This window comes from Coptis chinensis, chromosome 9 (assembly GCF_015680905.1).
Source record: "Coptis chinensis isolate HL-2020 chromosome 9, ASM1568090v1, whole genome shotgun sequence".
NCBI classification, from domain to species: Eukaryota; Viridiplantae; Streptophyta; class Magnoliopsida; order Ranunculales; family Ranunculaceae; genus Coptis; species Coptis chinensis.
The window spans coordinates 75032470-75059054 of record NC_141464.1 but is presented as its reverse complement, the minus strand read 5'-3'; the positions used below and the strand labels follow the sequence as shown (position 1 = coordinate 75059054).

General features: G+C 35.3%; 1 protein-coding gene and 3 pseudogenes across 6 annotated transcripts; 1 reads left to right on the top strand and 3 right to left on the bottom strand.

Moving 5' to 3' along the window:
• Window positions 1-14113: 14113 nt before the first annotated feature.
• Window positions 14114-14928, bottom strand: LOC147478057 (mavicyanin pseudogene; annotated as a pseudogene).
• Window positions 14929-15045: 117 nt separating this feature from the next.
• Window positions 15046-26523, top strand: BRIZ2 (zinc finger (C3HC4-type RING finger) family protein). 5 transcript variants are annotated; one of them, XR_015207342.1, is made up of 14 exons: window positions 15046-15346; window positions 15428-15543; window positions 15636-15744; window positions 15833-15947; window positions 16519-16616; window positions 17488-17594; window positions 17778-18027; window positions 18174-18227; window positions 18514-18657; window positions 18781-18845; window positions 19515-19569; window positions 19659-19845; window positions 22847-25679; window positions 25817-26523. XR_015207342.1 is itself a non-coding variant. In XM_086581868.1 (13 exons), the coding sequence occupies exons 1-12, from the start codon at window positions 15176-15178 to the stop codon at window positions 19818-19820; spliced, it is 1446 nt and encodes a 481-aa protein (XP_086437994.1). In that variant the 5' UTR covers window positions 15046-15175; the 3' UTR covers window positions 19821-19845; window positions 25817-26523. The 5 variants fall into 5 exon arrangements, 3 of the variants coding, with proteins under 3 accessions (XP_086437994.1, XP_086437993.1, XP_086437992.1); XR_015207340.1 differs by having other exon boundaries at window positions 25793-26523; XM_086581868.1 differs by lacking the exon at window positions 22847-25679.
• LOC147478056 (EP1-like glycoprotein 4) lies at window positions 20883-22530 on the bottom strand (annotated as a pseudogene).
• LOC147478055 (EP1-like glycoprotein 1 pseudogene) lies at window positions 23506-24972 on the bottom strand (annotated as a pseudogene). The gene has a single exon (XR_015207343.1). The product of XR_015207343.1 is annotated as an EP1-like glycoprotein 1 pseudogene (transcript).
• Window positions 26524-26585: the final 62 nt, after the last annotated feature.

Sequence of the window (26585 nt, the reverse complement as noted above, 5' to 3'; positions counted from 1 at the left end):
TTGACTTTTCAGACTTTTGACATATTGAATTTTGTGGACAAATCCAATAAAAGGATTTTGTCAAAACTTGTATAAACATGTTTGTAATTATCTAATAAAGATTTGACGTGGTTTTATGCAATTATATATATTGGCATTGATGGACTTTGATTTTGACTATGTGGCTGATAAGAACTACGAAGGCTTGATTCCAATCTTAAAAGATTTCGATACGTGGGCAGCTCTGAGCAAAAGTGCAGCCACTACACTATATTATATATTATATATTAGTCTTTATGATAACTACATGTGTACAATGTTAGTACTTAATTGTGTACGTGATTGTGGTTGTTTAAAATGTATTCAAGAGACATTTAACTAATGCGTTATTCCTGATTGAACTTTTTGATATTTATGATTTATATAATGGATAATGAGGTGAGTTGATTGGTTATTGTGTTTAGAATCTTTATTAATGATTCTATTGCTTGAGACGATGTTATATAATATAATGAAAATATTATAATAAATGATAACTTTTGAGTGTTAAAATCCGGTATAAAAATGTCCGGTGAAAATTTAATGTGTCGCCCACATCTTTAGATCTCTCCACCCCTCTGTGATGAAAAGAAATATTTATGACTAATGATGTCATGTGAAAAGCCGCCTTAGAGAGGAACTAAGGCATTCGCTTTGCGGGTGGATTGTATTCCTTAAATGTACGAGAATGTATGTGGGTATTCTTTGAATGTGGTGGGAATGACCCAAGGTATTCATTGAATGTGCCATGAATGACCTATTAGTATTATGATATGTATTCCTTGAATGTGGTGGGAATGACCTAAGGTATTCATTGAATGTGCCATGAATGACCTGTTAGTATTATGATGGGTATTCTTTGAATGTGGCGAGAATGACCCAAGATATTCATTGAATGTGCCTTGAATGACCTGATATTTTGTTATGCCCAAAAGAGGCTTTGTTATTATGTGTATGGAAAGCCCAGAGATAGATGTGACTCACAAGTTACGAGTTTACAAAATGAAAGCATGTTTCCTGGAGGCGATATTCTGCTTGGGACATATGTCTTATAGTGGTACTTGGTGTGAGTGAGGCACACGGATATGTGTGATTTAGCAAATGTGTGTAGTGCAAATCGTAGAGTAGGAACTAAAGGTTGGGCTGTGTCTTTGAATAAATAAGTCAACAAGATAATTAATAAGCAAAGTAAAAATATTGATTTTACGTGTGATGGAGTTATTGCTTATGATGTATATGATTTCTTATGAGAAATATATACGTGGGTTGTATGAGTTGATACTCACAAGGGATGAATGTACTCTTTGGGTGTGATATTTCTCCGTTCTCATAAGTAAACAAGTGGTTTTTAAGTAAAAGTATATGAATTGTGTGATGTTATGGATGTGAACTGTGACTGTGAATAATATTAGTAAATGATTGTGATTTCTATGTGACTGCGAAATGACTATAACTTGATATGTTATTACAAAAATATTAATGACTTGTGATAGTCTGAGATCTATGGTTATGCACGCAGAAACTTTATGACGTAATGATGTCATATGAATGACTACCCATGATATAGGTATTATGATAAGTGGTATTCTTCGAATATGTGGGACGAACCAGGTTATATCAATTAGACTTAAATGTCTTAAATGAGGTTTGGTTATGAATGGAAATTTGACTTGCTGAGATAAATCATTTTATTGTGATGTCTAACTCTGTTTTGTAGGAGGGTAAGATCTATTAATCTTTTCTGCAGGGACGTAAATATCCTACCCTAAGACGACGTGTTGGCTTAAAGGTAAGGTATGCCAAACTCATATTTAATTAGGTTATCATATGTGCATTAACTAAATGGAATGTAAGTGGTATTTATTTTGTGAGTTATTTTGGAAAGTGAGAATGATGAGTACTGTTATATGAGATTCTTGGAATTTGTATATTGGGGGTGAAATCATACTTGGGAAGAAACTACACGCCGTTTTGGAAAACGGAACTATATTGTCTTCCAAGTTGAAATGGTTGGTAATGTTATATTTATTAATTTGAAAGATTATTATATATATTTTGTTGTTAGTCTACTCATACCAACAAATTCAATTTGCTGACCCATGTTTGCTTTGTTTTGCAATGTGGGTGTGTTCTTGAGAACATAGATGGTGGAGTGCAGTAGATAAGGACACGTGATTTGGAGTTGCTCTTGGAGTCTTCTGGTTTAAGATTTTCTGAAGGGTACGGTTTTGTTTTGAGACAGATGTAATAAAGTTGGTTAGTTTCTTTTTAATTTAATAATGTGATTTAAGGATTGTTCCTTTTAGTTTTCTTTTGATTTCAGTTTTGTATATATCGTGTTTGATAACAAGGTTTTGGGTTTTGTTTCATCCCGAGTTTCCAGATAATTGAATATAATTGTTTTAAATATTGTCTGGAAATTTGGGGTGTGACAATACTTCTCTTTGTCAAAGCGATGTCATGGTCTGGAAATTGGAAGTAAGAATCACTACTTCTCCCAACCACTGTCTATAATTCTATCATACCATCGAGTCCACCCAGTCAAGTTTCTTTGTACTATACTCATTTAGGCATTCAGCTTTTTTTAACTCAACAAGATGCATGAACCTTGAAGTCATCGCCAATCGGTATTAAGTTCACGTATTTAATCATTATATACTTGGAATTATTGTAGGGTCCTTCAGGGATTTATCCAAGGATATTCGGTCATGAGGCTATCGGGTAATTTCGGAACACCATCAAGTGTTTCAGTTAAAAGTTTTGAAGATGATGATGGTAATGAGGAGGAAGAAGGGTTTTTGAGTGGTGAAGATGGTTTTGAAACTGCTTTTGAGAAAGATGAGACTACTGATGGTGTTTTGGGTGGTACTTCTTCTTCTTATTCAAGTTTGTCGATACCCTCTAAAGCTCGGGTTTGGGTAGATGATGAAAAAGAGGTTGATGATGGTGATGGTGTTGTTGATGAGGTTTTGGATGATGATGATGATGAGGTTTCAAATGTTGTTGTTCGGTTCCGAGTTTTGGCGGAGGAATTGACAAGTTGGATGCTAAAGATGAGGTTTTGAGGACTGAGGAAGGTGAAGAGGGTGGTGGGTCTTCGGGTTTAGTAGATAAGACTGATGATGTTATTGAAAATGGTGTGGTTTTGGGGAGTCTAGTTTTGGATTCGAATTCAGTGGAATTGGTTGAAGATAAGGTTCCTATGATTGCCATTTGAGAAGTTGTCGTCACGCAACACCATTTCTTGGGTAGCTGTGATCTCTGGTCTGTCTCAATTGGTTGGGTTCAAATAATTCTCTTTATACCAGGATTCCATCTTTAGCATGTAGCCAAGCATTGTGGATTAGTGGAATTTTATTTTCATTGTAACCATGAGTATTGTATCTTACTTATATCAAAATTTATAAATATTTTGTTAGTTTTTATTCAATGAGTTACAATGTTGATGCCTTCTATGGATGTAAGCTCCAACTACTAAATAGGTTTTCTTAAAGTAATTCGCAACTCACTAACACGACCACAAGTTAACTAGACATACATTCAATACACACATTTTTCTCTTAAGAGTCTCTCCATTCATGTTTTTTTTTTTTTTTATGCAGTCAATTATTTTCCGTTGTATGCAGAAATTTATGTAGATTGCTTCACTGTCTTAAGTTTTGTATTTATTATATGTTCTAGGGATATAGATCATCTGATCATGAATGGTAAACTTAACTGATAGAACCACATTATGATGTTTACTAAATTATGTGCTTTTGCTATTGATACTATTCCAATAAGTTTAAATAAATGTCATGAAAATGTCTAGGGTACGGTTCTCTACAAAATATTTGTAAATGGTATGTGTTAAATATGTTGTTCAAGTCATTCAAATAATGTTTACCATTGGGTAATTGTTAAGCCTAAGGAGTAGCTTTGTCAAACAAGAGGGCGCATTCGACCGCCCGGAAGCAAAGGAAACAATATATATAAAAGATGAATTTCCCCACCACATGATACGGTAAAAACAATCACTATGGTTGTTGCTACATCTAATTGTGTAGGTATCAGTATTAGGATGAGAGATGCATTGGAAAGTGCAGGGCGTAGGTAAAACTTTCGCAATCTTACTAATTCCATGGCAAAGATATGGGTCATACGCTTGAGGTGGCACATGTTACCAATAAGGAAAATTGGTTATGGGAACTTATTAAGAGAGTGTAAATTGCTAACGGGTGGTTTTGAGGAAGTTGATATTTGTTATAGGGGTCAACAAGCAAACAAGGCAACCCATTTGCTAACGTTTGTTCGCTGTGGTTAACAAGCAAGTATGGTTGTTCTCTCAACTATGTTTTAGTGCAAGTTTTGTAATTTTGATTTTGTGAAATATTAGATGTCTTGCTTCATTTTGTAATTCCATTGCGTCAGATTTTATCTTGGTAGGTTTATAACATGATCCAACAGAATAAAATAGAAAATGTTACCACCTGTTCATCATACAAAAATGGGCTTATGCATTAATTAAGCACATAAAAAGTGACCCTCTTCTAATGAAAAGATGCATTTGGCCCCACTTTATGTCTGAAATTCTGAATAACTAGAAGTGTCAAACAACTGACGGTAAATTGTTACCGCGTGTTCATTATACAAATGCGTTTTTGCAGTAAGTACATCAACCAAAATACTTTAGCCTGAAAATTAACCGGCCCAGACATAATAAGTTTTAAAATAGCAGGCCCGACCACAGGTCAGGCTGCATGGCTAGTCTAAATTTATTATTGCACAGCGGGCAAAAATGCTCATATATGTGATATTAGGAAGCCACGTCAACACAATTTTTAAGTAAGGACACAAAGTTAATTACAGGACAATATTTTGATTTATTACAAATTGGTCCTTCTTCTAAATTTCACGTAAGATGGTCTCCATATTGTTTAGGTGTTCTCGAGATACATATATTAAAAGCAAACCAATTACACACCAACTCTTTAAACCAATTCACGATATAACCACGAATCATACAAACAAAAAATTTGTTTATTAAAAAAACCCTGTAGACTCTAAACTACCAATCCTATAAAAACAAAAAACCCTAAGACTCTTAATACACCAAAACTCTCTTTTCTCAAAAAAAAAAAAATATATAATAATAATAATAATAATAATCAATTTGCGTTGGATTTTAGGGTCACCTCCTCTCTTCAAATATATGCAAGAAAATTAATCAACTTCAATCTGCATCTTCTTCCTTGAAGGCACTCATCTTTTTTCCTTTTTTAATTTAAACCCATTATTGGCCTGGCAACTTATAACCAAGTTTTTTTTTACTGATTTTTCACATATAGATGATCATATCCTTCTTAGAGATTTTTCATATATAGATTATCATATCCTTCTCATACCATTCACCGTCTTTTTCATTCAAAGTGGCTTTTGATTAAGCACGTACTGTAAAACTTTGATCTTTTTGTGATTTAGCTAAAATTACTATTTAGGTATTTTTTTAGTTATGTATTTGATCTGGGCTTTGTTTTATTTTCTTGACAAGTTTGAGTTATTAGCTAAATTCTTTGATGATATGCAATAATCGACATATCGGTTGTAAATAATTAAGTTGCTGAAAGTTACAAGGAGAAGAATAAGTTGATGTGGATTTTTTCTTTTCTATATGTTTGAATTTTCTTATATATTGTTTGAGTTGTTTTATTTCTAAAATTTTGATGTTTTGAGAGAGAATTGGGATATGGGTATTTGACTATTGATGTTGGTGTTATCTATCTTTTACTATCATATGGTCGTATGATTAATTGTAGTTTTGCATTTACGTTGACATAGAAGCTGATATTATTCCCATTGTTGTATAAAAAAAACTTATTGATTGTTTGTTCTGTTTCAGTATGCTCTTGATAAGTTGAGATTTTTGAGTGTGACTGATCCATCTCTTATTAGAGATGCTGGCGACTTAGAGATCCACATCAAGCCAGATCCCCACAATGGAACTATCACGATAACGTATGAAAACTTTAATATATGTTGTGATTTGTTTCTTGGTATCATTAGGTAGTATGGTTACAAGTGTTTTCTTTGAGCTTGCAGAGATAGTGCACATGATCTTCGGTTGTCATTATGATCATAATGTAATGTAGTGGGGGGTTTTTTTTTTCCCTATCATGGTTTATGGTAGATAAGAACCAAGAATATATTGATAAAAACAATCCACTACACCGAAAACCAATACTTCTTAAGCCGTTCTTTATTATATATTGATGAATTTTTATTTTTATGTTTTTGAATCATATTCAAATGATAACTTAGGGCTCTGTTTTTAGTAATTCCAGTGACAGTAGATGGAGTAGCGTGGCAAGAAATTCTCCATACTCGATCGAGGTCAGATACTTTAGGCCGTCTATATTTCCATTCATTTACAAATTGATTTAATTCCAACTAATTAGTGACTATGTATGTGATTACATAGAAATTTCAATCCAAAACTTTTTATATATTTCAATTTCCCTCTCTCCATACCTTTTGGTTATCAATTATATTTCCACTCTCTAATCATCTGAGCACTGTGTTGAATGCTTTAACTAATATTGAAATGGTTATAACTCGGACACATATTTGTTCTTTGGAGGTTAGGGTAGAATTCTCATTTCCTTTTTCTAACAACAATTAGAACACTTGCAGAATGGTAACGTGCAAATGATGTGATTCTCACAACAACTTGAACAACTGCGAGATGGCTAACAACACTTAAAATAGTTGAAGGATTCATCATTCATATGGGCATGAACAATGGCTGCAAGACCGACAACAACTAGAATTGGAGCAAGATGGCCATGTATAGTGGCAGCACTTCAGGTTACACTTAAAACAGGATCAAGATACTAACTAAGCAATAACTATGTCAACAAGGTATCATTCTTTCTAGTTGATGGAGTTAGTATAAAAGGAGTGATGTTCTGTTTGTCATTAAGCGCACTCCTCACTTGGCAAATACTAAAAATAGTGGCAATATAAGATTTAATTCGTGATAATTTTTAATATAATAAAAAAAATGTGAACATGCTTGATTTCTTGAGAACCCTGATTATTTCACTTTGCTTCCACTACAAGAGAGATGAGGGTTTTAGCAACGGTTACAAGCGTAGCAAATACCAGCGAAACCGTAGCAAACCATCTTTTGCTACCCTTTAAGAAGCGTTGCGCGGTCGTAGCAACTTGTGGATAAGCAAACCTATTGGCAACGTTAAAAGCATGGCTGATACTCTTTCTTCTAACCACATTTAAAAAAGTGGCTAAAAGACTTAAAAGCGTAGCTAATAATATTTTGGAATTGCATTTTGTAAAATGTATATTTATGTATGAAAAAAGCATTAGCAACTTAACGTTTTAGCGTAGCTAAAGCAGTCCATCTGCAACCCTTTGAATCGTAGCAGAAGGGGCACTATTGGCTGCAAATAGAATTTCATTAGCAAAGTTTCAAAGCGTAGCATGAAGTATGAGCTTTGGCAACAGATGGGCCGCTACAAAAGATAACTCCACAACTGTAACTAATATAGTCCATTTGCAACCATTTTAAATGTAGCTAGCTGAAAGAGGAGGGGGATTAGTTGCACTTTCTTATGCGTTGCAGATAGAATTGCAATAGCAACGTTTTAAAGCATAGCATGAAGTTTTTTTATGTTTCCGGTTCTCTTGAGTTTTGGCAACACATTAGCCGTAGCAAAAAATAGTATGTGGTTAAAGACTTGAACTGCTAGATGTTGTTTCATCATTAGCCATGCTTATTAGCATAGCAAAAGCCCTTACAAATTTGTCCTGCTTTTCATTTACCCTGTTTTGAAATTGGTAGCAATCAATACCCATAAATATAATCCAACAAAACCTTTCCATAAGCTAAATAAATAGCAGTCATATACTTCTCCAAATTCAAGTACACAACTTACATATCACCCAAAATGCATCATACATACATACTATAGACAGTATCATATTTATCCAAAAAAGCTATCACTAGCTACATCCAAAATGTCACCCAAACAAGTTATGACTGCTGCATCCAGGATGTTCAGTTAAACTTGTTATAGAAATTTTGTCCAACTTCAAATCATAGCATTCATTCTTCCCAAGAATCCCATAATCCTCCAACACATCTGTAAGACATTATACCCCATAACTTGAACTCTGCAATTGGAAAAGAGGTAGAGAGATTAGGGAGCCAAAAGAAAAGGATGGCAATAGAAAAAGAGAAAGGTACTTCTTAATCTGTCCTATATTTGGCTTGTTTCTCTCTCTCAAAATCTATGTCACCAAGTATGAAATATGTCCTTAAACAGTTAACAAATCATTAATAGACAATTATATGCAATGACTCCAAAACGAGTTCAATTTTTGTAGAGATGTTCTTTATGGTTAGTAGATCATATGCACAAAATGATTTAACAAAAGATTAGGTTTTAAATCATTTTGTAAGTGAAGTTGTGGTTGTTTTAGATTTAGTCCTTCTTTATGGTCCTTTTAGGAGCCGGGAATCAAATGATGTTGTTAAGTTATTCACAAATATTTCTCCTTTTTTTATTATTATTATCTTAATTATATTTTAGTGAGGAACCATGTCATATAACGCTATCAATTATATGATAATCCATGTTCATGTTGCCTTGCATTCTTTTGTGTCGAGAATCAATTGAAGAAATAGGTATTAATGAAGTGAGTCATATATTAACAAATAAAATATAAGATGTGCCTTTGTAGGGAAGAAAATATTGTCTACAGTTGGGCTTGACTGAAGATATATACCATAACCAAGTTGAGGATCATTTGAAGCTTCTAGACTTGAGGGGGAAGTTTAGCTCGACATCTCTTCTATGGTTAAATTAGACATAGAAACATTGCCTTGGCATTGCTTAGTGTGGAACATACATGCACCGAACACATCGTACTAATGTGTGAAAACTTGCTTATAAATATGCATCTACTGATCAAAAACAAGAAAACAAGCAAACTGGCGTTAAAGCGTTCTATGTTGCAAGCAAAAGCAAGAGTCACTAGAACATTTATATTAGAGAAGAGGAGGAAGCAGACTCCCTGAGCAGCCTGATGTTGTTACCAACAACTTTTCATTCTAAAATGGTAGTTGTAGTATATATAGAGTTTAGTTTTTTACTAGCCAATTTTTAGAACCAAATAGTAGGATTTCCACAATGAATTTGCCTAACTTTTAAGTTTATTTGTTTTTGGTAAAGAAACATGTTTAGTTACTCAATACTGTTTGAATGTTCCGTGGAGTACAACTGTCCATTTCAAATGTCTATATATCTTTGTCAATAAATCCTACCTATATTAATATCGGTTCTTCCAAGATGCTCATAGTGAGCCACGTCAGCAATTTTTTTAAAAAAGTCCCCACTTAAAAAATAATTACTATGTTGTTTACCAAGTTAGCCTCATTATTAGTGTGTTTAGCAATTTATTAAAAAAAAAAAAAAAAAAAAAAAAAAAAAAAAAAAAAAGTCTTTGCACATATTTAGAAAATAAAAAAACCAAATACACTCCCGTATTTGAATAGTATGTTGGGGGTAATTAAGTAATTAAAAACAAAAAAAGAAAAGAAAAGAAGCATAAACCGAAGCCTTTTGGCCTTTCTTAAAAACTCTCTTTTTCTCAAAACCCACCTTGAGAAGAAAGAGTCGAAGAAACCAAGAAATCCTGCTGCAGATTTCAAGGTCTCCTCCATTTCAGGTAATGTAACTTTGTTAGTTATAAAAAGGTTATCACAAAGGACCAACCGCATAAAAAAAGAGAGAGAGAGAGAGTGGTCGGGTTCCTTCCTTTCTAATGGCGACTTCGAAGCTTCATGCACTCTAGAACCACCTTGCTGTCCCTAAAACCAGTTTGTTCCTCAACTTTGAAGACTTATTTTTTTTTTCCTTTTCTTTTAAAAATAGTAATTGCTGTTTCATTGCATTTGGTTCATGTGTTGGTCTTTAGATCTTTCAACATGCTTCTTTATATTGTTAAAATAGAATTTCATTTCAAAGGATATATTCTGTGATGACGAATTGACGATATAGCCTGCTTGAGTCTTGATTCATTTGTGTTGTCTCCTATAGACTTTGAAAATGGGATTTGTTAAAATTTGTTAATCTTCTAGGGGTTTGTACGGAAATTAGGTATACCAAAAGAAAGACTTAATTATACTGTTCGAAACATATTATTAGGTTGTTGAAACTCTATGATAATTTGTAGCTCAAACGGTACGATAACACACATAGTCATCTTAACTGATGAAGAAATGAAATAATGATTAGATTATGTGATGTTAAATGGTAAGGGACATTACTTTACCAAAAAAAAAGATGGTAAGAGACATTTAGGTGGAAAGGGATTAGAGTTTTTCAAGTTCAAGACCCACCAAAATAATAATTTTTAAGATTATGGGCAATTCATCATGATGATAGATCATAATTTCCTAATTTCATTTATTGTTTTTACTTTTGATTCTCTGATGTGATCATGTGAAGGGTTTGTGCATAGTGGTTCTTCTGTGTGAAAATGACTTATTTATAATTGCAGTTCATTTTTGGGCTCCAACTTTTAAATGGGGTATTAGCATAGCTAACATTGCTGACTTTGCAAAAACCCCAGAGAAACTATCATATCCTCAAAGAAATAGGTATTCAGTTTTAAGATGTGAATTTACTCCTTTATTCTCTGGCGGATGCATTGCATTCTCCAAAGCAAATGCTCTACATTACTGATATAGCAAATATTTTATGTTACCCAAATTGTTACATGCACCGGAGTTATCCGGGTCGTTACAAACACGCTTATTACACCAGTAAATTGGTTTCTTTCATATTTGGCACGGGTTTATGAAGAAACTGAGTTCTATAATTGAATCCAAATAATTTCAGCTAAGTTTTTAGATATTTAGCTAAGTCGGTTTAGTATTTTGTCCAAATTTTGAATTAGGTATTCATTTCATATTATTTTAGCCATTTATTTGATGTTCTTATATATTTTTCACATACCCTTTTTTATTTTTCTTCTCCCCTTTCTTTATATTATTTAATTTAGATTCATTGCATCAAGCTTAAGTGCTACTAAATATGAACAAACGAAAGGCACAGATAGAGAGAGAGAGAGAGGTATATTAGCCGCTACCTGAAATGGGTGACTGAATATCCTCTGAAGAAAACCTCGGTTTTGCTAACATCAACATTACTGTCAATCCATCTTGACCAAGTAGTAAGAGCCTTTGTGTACGCTTCCATAACTTCAGTCTCGGGTAGACATGTTTACCTTCTTGGTAATAATTTTCTCTGTAAAACCGAATCAAACAACAAACATTAGTGTTCCTGAAGAAAACTTTTACAGTTTTCTGATCTGCGGCGTTATAACATATGTAATTTTCAGATCCTTCTCCCTTTTAGGAGTGCAACATTGGGAAGGGGTGCTTTAGACATATTACACACTTAACAAGTTTAGGGAAAAAAAAGGGATAAAAATGTGCAACATGGGGAACCTACAGAATTAGAAGTCACTTCTAAACTATCAGAAATATGGAGCTCACCCTTTAGATGTTTTCTCATGAGTCTACCAATGGCCTGTATTGAAGACTATAATCTCTGTGTCATAATACATTGGTGCCGTCCGGTCCATCAAATCCAATCTAAGAGTCTCCGTTAATCACTTCTTATTTAGTTTTGTGTGCACCGAAACACCAATTATATAATGGATGTCTCTTCTTCAATATGTTTTTTTTTTCTATTTTGGATGAATCAACTATTTTGAGACACCTCATCTTATTGCTATTTGAACTCAAATAAATAGATGTAGTACTTGATTTCTCAAGGTGCATGTGGGGTGGTTGCTTGACATAGGCAAACATAGAAATTGAAATCAATTTTTTCCCCTAATAGTGGGTGGGATTAAGTTATTTAATTTTTGTAGATAGCGCCCGTAAACCTAAATACGGCTGATGATTATGACTGTCCGAACGCAATGACTCGGCTTTTCTTCCAACAAAAGATGTCATTCTTAACTTTGTTACGTTGCTTGCATGCTTTTTATAATCATTTGGTGGCGTTCTTTTTCTTTTTTATCATTATTATGAGAAAGACAAAAAATAGGCTACTTCAGGTTTCTTTATAATCACTAACATAAGATCACGGGTACTTTGAATATTTGCTTAAGTAATCAGTGTAGCACTATCACTAACTTTTCCATGGAAGACACAACATACTTTAAAATTCATCGGGCAAGGGTTGGAGATCGAATTGTGGCAGATATCTAGGTATGTCTATAGCTAAACTCAAATTTGAGAAGTGAATATCTTACAAACTTCTAAATTATTTCATAGATGAATAGATGTATTGATTGTTGTATACCCTGCTTTTCAAATTGCTTTGGCTATTTCACTGTTAGCAGTTGCATTTAAGACTTCCAAGAGCTTATTGTTACATGATCATATTCTTTTCACTAAACCAAACTCTCTAACTTGCGTATCTAACATTGCACACATCTTTGGTTGGGTTCAAATAATTCTCTTCATATCAGGATTCCATCTTCAGCATGTAGCCAAGCGTTGTGGATTAGTGGAATTTTATTTTCATTGTAATCATGAGTATTGTATCTTACTCATATCAAAATTTATAAATATTTTGTTAGCTTTTATTCAATGAGTTACAGTGTTGATGCCTTCCACGGACGTAAGCTCCAACTACTAAATAAGTTTTCTTAAAGTAATTCACAACTCACCAACACGCCCACAAGTTAACTAGACATACATTCAATACACACATTTTTCTCTTAAGAGTCTTTCCATTCATGTTTTTTTTTTATGCAGTCAATTATTTTCCGTTGTATGCAGAAATTTATGTAGATTGCTTCACTATCTTAAGTTTTGTATTTATTATATGTTCTAGAGATATAGATCATCTGATCATGAATGGTAAACTTAACTGATAGAACCACATTATGATGTTTACTAAATTATGTGTTTTTGCTATTGATACTATTCCAATAAGTTTAAATAAATGTCATCATGAAAATGTCTTGGGTTCTCTACAAAATATTTGTAAATGGTATGTGTTAAATATATTGTTCAAGTCATTCAAATAATGTTTACCATTGGGTAATTGTTAAGCCTAAGGAGTAGCTAGCTTTGACAAACAGTGGACGTACTTGATTGCCCTACCGAAGCAAGGAAACAATATATATAAAAGATGAATTTCCCCACTACATGATACGGTAAAAACTATCATTGATGGTTGTTGCTGCATCTAATTGTGTAGGTATCAGTATTAGGATGAGAGATGCATTGGAAAGTGCAGGGGGTAAAACTTTCGCAATCTTACTAATTCCATGCAGAGATATGGGTCATACACTTGAGGTGGCACATGTTACCAGTAAGGAGAATTGGTTATGGAAACCTATTAAGAGAGTGTAAATTGCTAACGGGTGGTTTTGAGGAAGTTGATATTTGTTATAGGGGTCAACAAGCAAACAAGGCAGCTCATTTGCTAACGTTTGTTCGCTGTGGTTGATAAGCAAGTATGGTTGTTCTCTTAACTATGTTTCAGTGCAAGTTTTGTAATTTTGATTTTGTGAAATATTAGATGTCATGCTTAATTTTATAATTCCATTGCAGCAGATTTTATCTTGGTAGGTTTATAACATGATCCAACAGAATAAAATAGAAAATGTTACCACCTGTTCATCATACAAAAATAAGCTTATGCATTTAGCACATAAAAAGTGACCCTCTTCTAATGAAAAGATGCATTTGGCCCCAGTTTCTGTCTAAAATTTTGAATAACTCGAAGTGTCAAACAACTGACGGTAAATTGTTACCGCATGTTCATTATACAAATGTGATTTTGCAGTAAGTACATCAACCAAAATACTTTAGCCTGAAGATTAACAGGCCAGACATAATAAGTTTTAAAATGGCTGCATGGCTAGTAGTTGTATTGTTATCCCTTTCTTAAGTTTGTTATATAATATAAGAGTTACTAATAAAACAGGCTTCATTCCCAATAAATAAAAAAACAAATAATAAACAGGATTTTTCAATATTAAATAAAGTATGGGCGGGGCAAAATGGCTATCTATTCATAAAAGACTTAGTAGTCTACATGACAAGAATAACAACAATGAAACGATCGACTTACTCACTAGAAACTCAAAATCCAAACCATTAGACAAGATACCAGACACTGAATAAAGTAGAAATTCCTAACCAGACACTGAATAAGCTACAGCCAACACGGCCAAACCAAAAACTGCCCCAAGAACACCCTTGGAAGAAGCAGAAGCACCATTGTTCTTAAGAGGAGAAGAAGGTACAGCTGCAGGAGCAGGACGAGGTGGTGGCGATGGTGCATTGGAAGAGTCGTCAACAACTCTAATATCAACCTTCTGGCCAGCAAGACAGTGGCCTGGAATACCACAGAGGTAGTAGAAGTAGCCAGACCTGCTGAGGGCGATTGAGTCATTGCCCGATTCGTATGTCTGAAGTGCCGCAGTCACGTTGCATGTATCGTAGTCGTTTTGGTTCACCTCCAACACGTTATGGTGATTGTTGTACTCGAAAACAATAACATCCCCAACTTTAAACGTCTTGTCAGCAGCCCAATTCTTATAATAATCAACAACAGGAATAGTCCAACCATTAGCATCTCCAACCTTGTAAACAGTAGCCATGGACGCATGCAACGATGCCATAACCAAGACCAACACCATAATATTCTTAACACAATCCATGGCTGAAAAGTAAAAGTTAATAGAAGAAGAGCAAGAGACAAATGCAAGGAAGAGATTGGAAAAAGAAGTGAACGTAGTTGTCCTCTGAAACCTCCTTATTTATAACCTATGTAATACCAAGTTTTAGAAGGATTCTAAATTCTAATTAGTATTAGATTTGGTTTCTAAATTTAAGTTTCACACAGTTCTAAATTAGTATTTGACTTGTGGGCTGGGCTGGGCTGGACTGGACCAGGCCCAAAGCCTGACTGAATTTCACAAGAGTCAGCAACATCGTCTCGGAACACTCCTCTGTTCAGCGAACAACAAAAAACGTATATTTTAGCCAAGGGCTAGTTTCTTGATTATTTTGTTGTTGGGCAGAAGTTATATATATATATATATATATTTGTGATCATCAATCATGTCATCAACTTCAACTAGTGGTGGCACCAATGGAACAACAATAACAACATCAGAAGATGTTTTCCAACCACCTTTAACTCAAGCTTTCCATTTTTCTTCTGGAAACCCCCGTATCGAAGAAATACAAGGCGTTATGCATCTCTACAGTAACACTGTTTCCACACTCCCGGTAATATTTTTATTACTAAGAAGAAAGATATTGTTTTTTTGTTATTTGTTATATTTACATATGTTGTGAATTTTAATGTAGGTTGGGAGGAAACCACTTGTATGTGTGCTGGATGTACCGAATCATATGACTTACGCGGATTTTTGCCAGTTTTCTGGCTCGTTTCTTCAGCATATACTGGAAATGAGGATTGTAAGGTGGGATATAAATGCTCATTTTTTTATATATATGTTGAGATATGATGGTTTTTGTTGGTTTTTTGCTTATGGTGGAGTTGGTTAATGTTTAGGAATGACGGAGTGGAAGATCGGTATAGTATTTTGATAAGGTTTGGTGATCAAGAATTTGCTGATAATTTTTACCAGCATTTTAATGGAAAGCGTTTCTCGTCTCTAGAGGTACGAGTTTTTATTAATGTTGGCAATATTGATTGCATTTTTAAGTGGTTGTAGAGTAAAATATTTCATTTTTTGTTTATGAAATCAGGTAGAGATTTGCTGCATTCTTTTTACAGTGGATGTGCAGTATACTGGATCAATAGAACGTGCCCAGACTTCCCCGGCAAGCTCTACAGAACAGCCCACTTGTCCAGTTTGCCTTGGTATGTTCAGTTACTATGAAGGTTGAAATATTCGTGGCATCTGTGTTTTCCCATATGATCTTGGTGCTTTATCATTCTAGAAGTCTCATTATGCAAAGCACCAAGAGCAGTTTGTTAAGCTTATAGTATATAAATCTCAAGCTATAGATAACTTTTTTTTTTTTTTTTTTTTTTTGGATTGGCAAGCCTGTTTTAAAATGAGATCAGTAATTCTTTGATGCTGGCGGGGTTCGAGCCCCAGTCCTCTGGTATCATCACCCAAAGGTTTTACCGACTTTGCTAGTCGACACCTGCATAGATAACTGTGTTACTTTGTTTTTGGTACCTTTGATGGAGAACAAAATAACAAATAAAACTTAAAAAGAGATATATAGTTTGTTGGGGTGCAAGAGGGTGCAATTGGGTATAGAGATTACCCGCGTTCTCTTTCTTCACCATCCGATGGTCCCAGTTTCAGGTTCAATGTAGAGAATTCTACAAATCTCTCGAGAGTAAATGCAGAGTTGAATATTCTGTTATCTTTTGCGTCTAAACAGATTTATTTGCTGATATTCTTATCCAACCTTTGCAGAGAGACTAGACCAAGACATGGGTGGAATCCTCACTACTATCTGCAATCATTCTTTTCATTGTTCTTGTATTTCAAAATGGACAGATTCTTCCTGCCCAGTAAGTCGCTCTGGTAATGAGGCACTATTTCTATTTCATTTATAGGTAGATGTCATTATCCTCGCTATCCCCGCTTGTCACTAATTTTTGTAGCTTAAGCATATATTATATCTATAATAGTAAGAACTGAGGTAGGTAGCTATAGCCAATAGTCAACAATATGATTTATTTCTGAGGCCGAATGGTAGACCTTTAATCTCATGTTCTCAGCCCTTCATTATTTTTCTAATGGCTAGTTCCACACTAGAGGCGGGAAGTTTCAGTTGTGCTTCAAACTTCAAACTTCAAACTTCAAACTTCAAAAATCATGAATCACAATCATTTATGCCAAATCTGGGTTGATAGTTGACCTTATAGGAGTAGCCAGAAATCATATGCTAGCATGTGCACTGATCACTTCATTATTAGTAGTTTTATTATTTCATATTTCGACACGCCTTTTCTTTTGCTGAGAGCAATATATATGATATACGAGACACGAGAGTAATGCCAACCCAGTAATTCCCCATGCAACAATTTAGGTGTGAGGTGTGAGCTCATCTTTCCCATACTCAGATTCATTTGGTTATTTCATTTTTGCTCCTGTATTAAGTACAGAGGAAAATATTATCTATAGCAAGGGAAAACTCGTGGGGGTTTGACATGCAGCGTTTCTTTGTTGGTCATTTATTTAATGCTGACCCGACAACTTACTCATTCCATTTAAAGTAAGCTTCAATTTCATTTAAAGTTCATTCCCTGTACTCATCCTTTTGACTTTTTGAGTAGGTCTTGTGCATCAAGTGACTTAAAATTGTGAAATAATTTCTCTGCCAAAGGTTAAATAGAAAAAATGATTGCAAATTGACTGGAAGTCTGCATTGCACCTCAGGTCTGCCGATATTGCCAGCAGCAACCTGAAAATTCAACATGTTTTGTTTGCAAGACTTCTGAGAATCTCTGGATCTGTGTAATCTGTGGTTTCGTTGGGTGTGGGAGGTATGTTAGCCTTCCAGTCTACTAAATGATACATATTCTTGATACCAGTTGTCAGTAATCAGGATAGTTTTTCTCAAGAACGTGAATCAATGCATTAATTGTCCTTGTTTTAGTTTTTCTTTTAATAAAAACTTAGTACTCGTTTGCTGTTTGTTGTTTCTTATTTGGAACATTTCAATTTAGATATAAAGAAGGGCATGCTATAAGACATTGGACAGAAACGCAGCACTGTTATTCCCTTGAATTGGAAACTCAACGTGTATGGAATTATGTTGAAGACAATTATGTTCATCGCCTGATCCAGTCCAAAACCGACGGCAAGTTGGTTGAATTGAACTCTCATTGTGTCCACACTTCCAAAAACTGTGGAAGTTGCGATTGTAATGCAGATTTCGGAATCAGTGAGACCCTTCTCAATAGTAAAGTCGAAGCTGTAAGGATTTTTACCCGGTTGACTACTTTTCTCAGTTTCCACTTTTAACTGTGTTATTTTAAACATCATGTAAGGACATACACTAACGGTTATTTTGTTTTTCCCTTCTATTTAATTTTCTAATTTCTAGTTTATGCTCTTGGCAGATTGTTAAGGAGTACAATGACCTTCTCAGATCTCAACTTGAAAGCCAAAAAGTAGTAAGTGCAAACCAAAATGCCATAAGGCACCTCTCATTTCCACTCTGTTCTTTAGTTTAGCACTACATTCATTTCGGAAAGGTGATTCTAGAATTTCAAAATATCCAGTAATCCATGTGATGACCATAGATTATATATTTGATAATCCAAGTGATGACTCGAGGTTTCCTTATTACTTTTTCCAATATTATATAGCTCAGGTTAACGCATAAATGTATAATTACCACAAAAATTTGAGCGTCTTGTTTCTCTTTTTAATGATAATTTCCTCTTTTTTCATTCGTAGTATTTCGAATCTTTACTGCTAGAGGTCAAGGACGAAACTGAAAATGAAATTTCTAAAGCAGTTCAGAAATCTGTGAGTTTAAAACTGCAGAAGATGCAAGCCCAGCTGCAAAAATGTGTTGAAGAGAAGAAATTTCTTGATGATGTAAGTGATCTTCTCTGAGGCTTGTTTGAAAGAACTTATATCTGATTGCCATCCTTGTTTAAAGTATTCTTGGTGGGTCAATTACCTTTTCGCCTGAAGAAGATATTTTCTCTTTTTTTGTAGATCAATGAGAATCTCATGAAGAACCAGGAGATGTGGAAGGCAAAGATTCTAGCCATTGAGGAAAGGTATGACAGTCTTCATTTAGTACTCATTCCTGGGATAATGATAAGACAATTATTGTAATATGTTCTATGTGTGACGCTGTGCAACTATCAGTCAGTCTACACAGCGCTCAGTTTACTAGTGTATTTTGTAATTTGTTCTATGTGTAACACTCTGCAGCTATCAGTCAGTCCACACAGTGCTCAGTTTACTAGTGTATACTCCGTGCAACATTAAAAAAATAGTAATCAGAGGGAAGTTTATTTCTTAGAAAAACAGTAAGTGGTTATTCTGGTTTGCCTAGGTTTGGCACACTGCTGGCTCTGGCAACGGAGATAAATAGGGAAGAGTTCTTAAGATTTTAGCCTGTTATTGAAAAAAGTCTCTTTAGAAAACGCAAGAGAGAACTTAAGTACACCTAAGGAGTAATATGATCTTCTCCTGACTATTTAGTAAATTTTATTTTAGGGGAAAGGTGACTATTGTCTAAATCGGAATTTATCTACTTAGATGTGGTGGTTTTGGAGATATAATTTGGCACGGAAAGTTACTAGTGTTTAGAAAATAAAAAAAATGGTTGATGTTTGGTTTGTTGGTAGATAAAGCCTTTTATAGTGAATTCAGCAACTGTTAATTGAATCGGATGAGAGATATAATTCATAATCTCCGTTTCACTTGAAACCGTATTGCAGGGAGAGAAAGGCCTTGCAAATGAAGGATGAGAAGATAAAGAACATGGAGGAGCAGGTAAGACTGGACTTTGGGTATTATATAATTCTGAACTGGGTTTCTTGCTGTGGTTCATACTGTTGCGTGCCCGTGAATAACTGTTGCAGATTAGAGATTTGATGGCACATATCGAAACAGAGAAGATCATAGAGCAGCTCCCAGCATCAAGTGAAATTAAGGATGGGACGGTCCTGCCTATACCAATGCAGTCCTCCTCGAAGAATAATAGTAAACGTGCTACAAATACCAATAACAAGAGAAGAGGCTAATAATATCTTTAAGCAGCTATACTTTGTGAGTTTTCCATGCAAGCTTCTTTGCTTTTCTTTTCTTGGTTAAATTGTGTCATATCTTTCGAAATAGCTATGCTTCTGTATGCTCAGTTGCTCGTTTGACTCATACCTTGTAATATATACACATAACTACAAGAGCCTAAACATAGCTGAGCAGGAAGCAGCTCGAAGTCCTCCACATACTCCAACTTGCTCCTTGAAGTAATAGCTCTGTTAGATACTTTGATGAGCATACTCTAGGTGTAGCCAGTGGTCCACTGGCAAGAATGTGAAATGTGGGCGGTTGTTCTCACGGTTCTCGAGCTTTTTAGTTTCTATATGACACATTATATCAATAAATTCAGTTTGTAAGGGCGTAAGGTGTAGGAAAAGGAAACAATTGCTATGACTTAGATAATTTTATGGTGAAAGAAAGAAAGGGAGAAGGTTAGTCTAATAGATTCATCGCCTTTATCGGAAGATCTAATGTTGGAGGACTATAGTGCCCATAAATATCACTAGGCATAGACGGATATGTTATACAATAGCTGGTAGAGGAACGCCGTATTGAATCGGGTGCAGATCCTGAAGTTGAGGATAACTTCATGATCAGCAACATGTTTTCCTAAAGATCGACCTCAAGCAACCTTAAGAATGCCAAAACCTTGAGCAAAATTCATGACCCGTAAATTTGTAATGCTATTCATGACGTAGATGAGGAGGATATTGAGAATTTGAGACGAAAAACAATGATTCCAATCGCAACTATGGACAACTCCAACCATTTTGACATGAAATCTGAAGTTTGCATTCAACAGTGGACTCTAGTGGATAATAATCATATAAGATGATAACAGAGATATGTGGATAGAATTATTTCATCTTTCATTCTGCTAGATGATACAGTAAGCTCAAAAGATGAAAGACATTCAAATACTTTTATTCATTACAGACTGAATTTCCTACTTGGCAATCTTAATAAAAGCAAGATGAGAAGAATCTGAGACTCTAGTGAGGGTATTGAGCTGAGGAGTGAGCAAGCAAGTTGATGTAGTTTTCCTATAGAAAAAACTCAAGCATGAGCAGTCTTGCTACACTTTGCTTTACATTCAGTAAGTTTAATTGGTCCATGTCCAGAGAAGTTACTTGAAAAGTGATCAACCCCAACAATTTTATACTATTCCACATTAATCCCACTTTGACTATTGCAAGGAGGAAGCTTGGGAGATACACATCTCGTTTACTCCAACCCATCAGACCTTGCGGTGTAGGACAAGCAACGCACTTATTATCCTCACAAACCCCAAACTCTCCACACCTAAGAGGTAACTTGGCATTCACTCTCATAATAAAGTTTTCTAGAGAACATTGTAAACGTTTAGTCCCATGGACTTCTCAGAAATGTGTAATGAACCTTATCAAAGTAAGCATAGATCCAAGATTACCATCTTGGCTTAGCTGAAGATATGAATAGGTTGCATCTAAGTAGAATTATCTGCTGATGTAAAGTTTTTTTTTTTTTTTTTTTTTAGAAATGTTACTGAGGTTAGGCAGAAATGTAAAGTTGAATTTAATATCAAAGAAGTATGGCTCTTGATCTACTGGGCCGCTTTGGAGGGTCATTTTTGCTAAAACTTTGCCTTCAATATCTAAATTAATCGACTCCATCAGTGAGTATATTTCTGGCTTGGGAGTATGCTTGCTCTGATAATAGAATATCATTCTTCCACCCTTCATAACCAAGCTGTTAAGGGCCCTTCCTGTTATCGAAAGGCGATATTCGACTTGTAAGTTTGTTTTCATCACCAGGAAGATCGAAGAGATTGACTTACCAAGATAGTATCAGTTGGGCGATCAAAGCTTTGCCAGACAAATCTACCCATTTTGTCTAATAAGACCAAGTTACCATTAGCAAGCAATTTGAGATCCACAACTCCCTTGTTGGCTGTGTTAGTCTGCCATACCACATTGCCTTGAGCATTTGACAAGACTAGATTTCCATCACGACCAAACGCGACAGTAGAGTTTTTGCCAACTAGTTTGTCTCGGTTTGCTTGCCATACCAAACGGCATCCAGCCTTAAAGAAAGAGTGAAACTAATATTATCGGATGTGAAAACACCCTCGGGACCGGTGATACAAAGAGCAAAAGGGTGGTGTTTGAAAGGTAAGTCAGTGTAAGGCTGAGTCTAATGGCTCCCTATCCTTTTAAAAGTAGAGCTAAAGTTAACAGATTTTATTCTCTATCATTAATTTTCTCTGTATATATACAAAGGATTGTACTCTCTATTCTTATTTTACTCTATATAAAATAAGAATAGAGAATACAATCCTTTGTATATATACAGAGAAAATTAATAATAGAGAGAGTAAAATAAAGATAGAGAGTAGAATCCTTTGTATGACTCAGCCTAATAGAGGTTGTCTGCTTCCACGAGTACTCCATAAGAGAAACCCTCTACAATGTAGGTGAATGTCTTAGAACTGGTTACTATGGCTAAAGCAATGGAGGGAGCAACAAGAATACTGAAAGTAGACATGGAAGGAAAGAAGACATATCTTAGTGGATTTCTTCTATAGTGTGTAGTGACTGGTGATGGGATAAGATTGGGACCATTTATAGGCAACTGAAAGTATTGACCCTGAAGATTTTGATATAAAAATAAAATTCCAAGGAACAGCATGCCATAGGCAGAAGTTGCCTGCATATCTTAAAGATATACTACTTTTAATCCACCAAGAAATAGAGGTAAAAGAGTTGACCAACATTACAATTTACAACCATGTGCAGTATTCTCAAGTACGGAAAGGTGAAGGTCCTGGAATGCATACAATATTCCAGTATTGCATTTGCGCTGAACTTAGTAGCGTGACCAAACAGAATAATTAGCTCTTAGCTTACACAACAAGTTACTAAACATCTAGGAGAAAAGGGGAACTAGTGTTCAACAATATAAGTAGAATTTTACATCTTTTGCGGGTACTGTGATCCTGCCTCGACTGGCAATTTTTTTTTATTTTCAGGTAACAGCACTCTACCGGACAAAGTTGGTTGCATTCCAAATTAAGACTTCTCAAGAAAAAATGATGTGTGAGGAAACTGAAGCAAGAGTCGAAAACCATATTTCGCACAGGGCACATGCCACTGCCCTTGATGAAGATAGAAATTTAGCCATCGATCATCATTCGTGAAGTTTGTAATTCGAAAAAAAAAAATGATGAGTACAACTCAAGTTCGAAGATGCAAATTTACCAATCCTGCACTTTGAGTTTTTCACACAACGACTGAATCCTGCATAAACTGTTAACAACCACCAAAAAAATCGATCATATGAGCCAGGCATGAACATATATACTAAAGCTTTATTGTGCTCGAATAATATCTCTAATGAAGCCAGGTTTTAATTAGGTCCACAATGTTGGTATAATCAGTATCTTTACATTTTTGGCATTGTATTATTGGCATTTATTTTGGCCTCACACTTTGATGCTATGTCCTCAAAGTTGTGATGCTAGCTAGAAGAAAACTACTAGAGCTGGTTGGTCCAAAAGTAAACAATTTCATGGCCAGGAATTTTATTTCTTCCGGAAGAAAGGTGGAAGCAATGTAGTTTGTGCTGAGTAGCCGATATGACTATATAAGTAGATGAGACGATGAGGCATGAATCAAACAAAACTAGACATGTGCTAAGGTAGAATTCTTTCACCTTTTCTTGTGGTAGTTGATACAATTATTTCAAAAGATAAAAGACATTTTTCTCGATTAACAATAAATGACATTCAGTTCCTTATTACAGACTGGATTTTCAAATCTACTTGGCAATCTTAATAAAAGCTAGATGACTAGAATTTGAGACTCTAGTGAGGGTACTGAGCTGAGGAGTAAGTAAGCAAGTTGATGTAGTTTTCCTATAGAAGAAACCCAAGCATGTGCAATCCTTACTGCACTTCGCCTTGCAGTCGAGAAGTTTAATCGGTCCATTTCCTGAGAAGTTACTTGAGAAGTGTTCAACCCCAACGATTTTGTAGTAATCCACATTAATCCCACTTTGACTACTACAAGGAGGAAGCTTTGGAGGTGCACATCTCGTGCTCCAACCCATTAGTCCTTTGGGTGTCGGACAAGCAACACATTGATTATCCTCACAAACCCCAAACTCTCCACACCTCAGAGGTAATTGGCATTCACTCTCATAGAAACGTCTTCTAGAGAACATTGTAAAGGTCTCATCCCATGGAGGTCTCGTAGTGGTGTCATTAACCTTATCAAAGTAAGTATAGATCCTAAAATTACCATCTTGGCCTAACTGAAGATATGAATAGGTTGTATTAAACTTCAGTTCAAGACCTAGCGGAGATGTACTCGTAGATGCAGAATCAATTGATGTGAAGTTGAATTTAAGTATAAAGAAGTATGGTTCATTCTCTACTGGTTCACTTTGGAGAGTCATTTTTGCTAAGATGTTGCCGGGAGATTCAGGATTAATGTTCTGCATCTGTGAGTATATTTCTTGCTCGGGAGACTGCTTGCTCTGATAATAGAATAGCATTCTTCCACCATCCATAACTAAGCTATAAGGTCCCTTCCTGAGGTTATCAAAAGGGGACAGTCGACTTGTAAGTTTGTTCTTGTCACCAGGAAGAAGAGATTGACCTACCAATAGGGAATCAGTTGGATGATCAAAGCTTTGCCAGACAATGCTACCCCTTCGGTCGATTAACACCAAGTTACCATTAGAAAGCACTTTGAGATCTACAACACCCTTGTTGGCTGTGTTAGTCTGCCATACCATTTGACCTTGAGCATTGGCCAGGACTAGATTTCCATTGCGACCAAACGTGACAGTGGAGTTTTCGCTAACTGGTTTGTCTCGGTTAGCTTGCCATACCAAACGACGCTCCAACCTTAAGGCAAGAGTGAAACCAATACCATTGAATGTGTAAGCACTTACAGTGCCAGAGATGCAAAGAACAAAAGGGTGGTATTTGTAAGGCAAATCATTGTAAAACATGTTGTTTCCTTCATCAAGCATTCCCTCGCTGAAACCTCCAATAATGTAGTTGAATGTCTTAGAATTGATTACTATGGCTAATGCAATGGAAGGGAGTAAGAATAGTACTGTAAGTAGGAAAGGAAGGAACGAAGACATCTTAGTGAATAGTGATACTCTATGGTGTCTGATGAGTGGTAATGGGATAAGAAATATATAGGAAAATGAAGTAGTTGAGACCGTTCATATTTTATCAAAAAAAAATCTAGTGTGAAAATCCATTTGCGAGTTTTCTCAACATATCCTATATTTCAAGCACATCCTGTACTGAAGGTTCTGCAACCCTTTTCAGGGCCACCAATATAATGTCAGAGACTGACATTTTGAGCTACCTCCTGTTTAATACTTAAATTTGTGTTCACCCTCACATTTAATGGCATAGATAGTGGGCCCGCTCTATTTCTATATATATATACACGGTTTGTCTAGAGTGCCACTCTTATAGTGACACTCTTATCTCACACTTCTGCTGGTCCGTCAGATCTGTTTCTGAGATCATCAGATCTAATTCGAAATAAAGGGTATAATGGTAATTATAGTGTTTCTCTCCCAAATTTCGTTTCTCAATCTCCAGCAAAACCAACGCCTTCTCTCTCTCTCTCTCTCTCTCTCTCTCACTACAGAAAATCTTCAAAAATCGAAACCCAAAATCAACAATAGCTATCATTCATAATCCAAAATCAAACCCAAAATTTCAAAACCCACAAATTGATTTCGAGTTTGATTCACAAATTTGCCTCTTCAAAAATCGAAACCCAAAATCAAATAACCCAAAATCATGGTGCATGCTAACGTTTACCGCGACTGTAAATCTCTTTCACTCTTTTATTTTCATAAGATTTATTATTATTGTTTGTTTCATTTTTATGATAATCATGTTTTGATCTGATCTAATCTTAGTAGTTTATGGGTTGTTTAGATCTAATATTTCAGTTTCACATAGTGCTTGGTGTTCTGCAATCCACTGCAAATGCTACTAGTTTTCTACTTATCAATATGTTGAACGAGGGACTTTATTCAATGGAAAACAAAATACGGAAAGTCGTAGATGTCAGGGATTGATGCGCTGCTGCTAACATATGAGAAGCCTGAAGCTCAAGGAAGATACCTTTGTCTGGCCTACATTACGAGGGCTGGGGATATGGTTGAGAAGCTGACAAGTATATATCCTAATTACGATTACCCAAAGAGTTTTATCGAGGTGGGAGCAGATGAAAAGATGAGTTCAAAGAAATTGGAAAACTTGGAATGGAGATACAGGCCCCTGTAAGAAACTCTTGTTGATTCTGTGAAATGCTACCAAGAACTTGGGTCTCTTGAAGAAGAACTGATTGAACTGCCATCTCTGTCAAGAATATTATGTACAACAATAGGAGATGTGATGATATTTGAGGTGGGAGCGGTGCTTGAAGATGAAAAGTGGCAAGCCCCTGTGTACTGTTTTGAGAAGAAAGACGGATTTCAGAGGAGTACACTGAAAGGAGTTTTGGGAGGTTCTTTCTTAAAGAATTCAATGTAATTCATTATCATTGAAAGTCTAATGTAATTCAAAGGATGTTTCCGAGGTTCACTCCTTTCTTAAAGAGTTCAATGTAACTTCATCTCGATCTGTTTGGACTAATGATGAAAAATAAACTAGGGTTTACTTAATCAATTCGTTCTCAGTGACAATGTTGCTTACTTGCATTGCTTTCTGTTTGAAAGAAAATAAA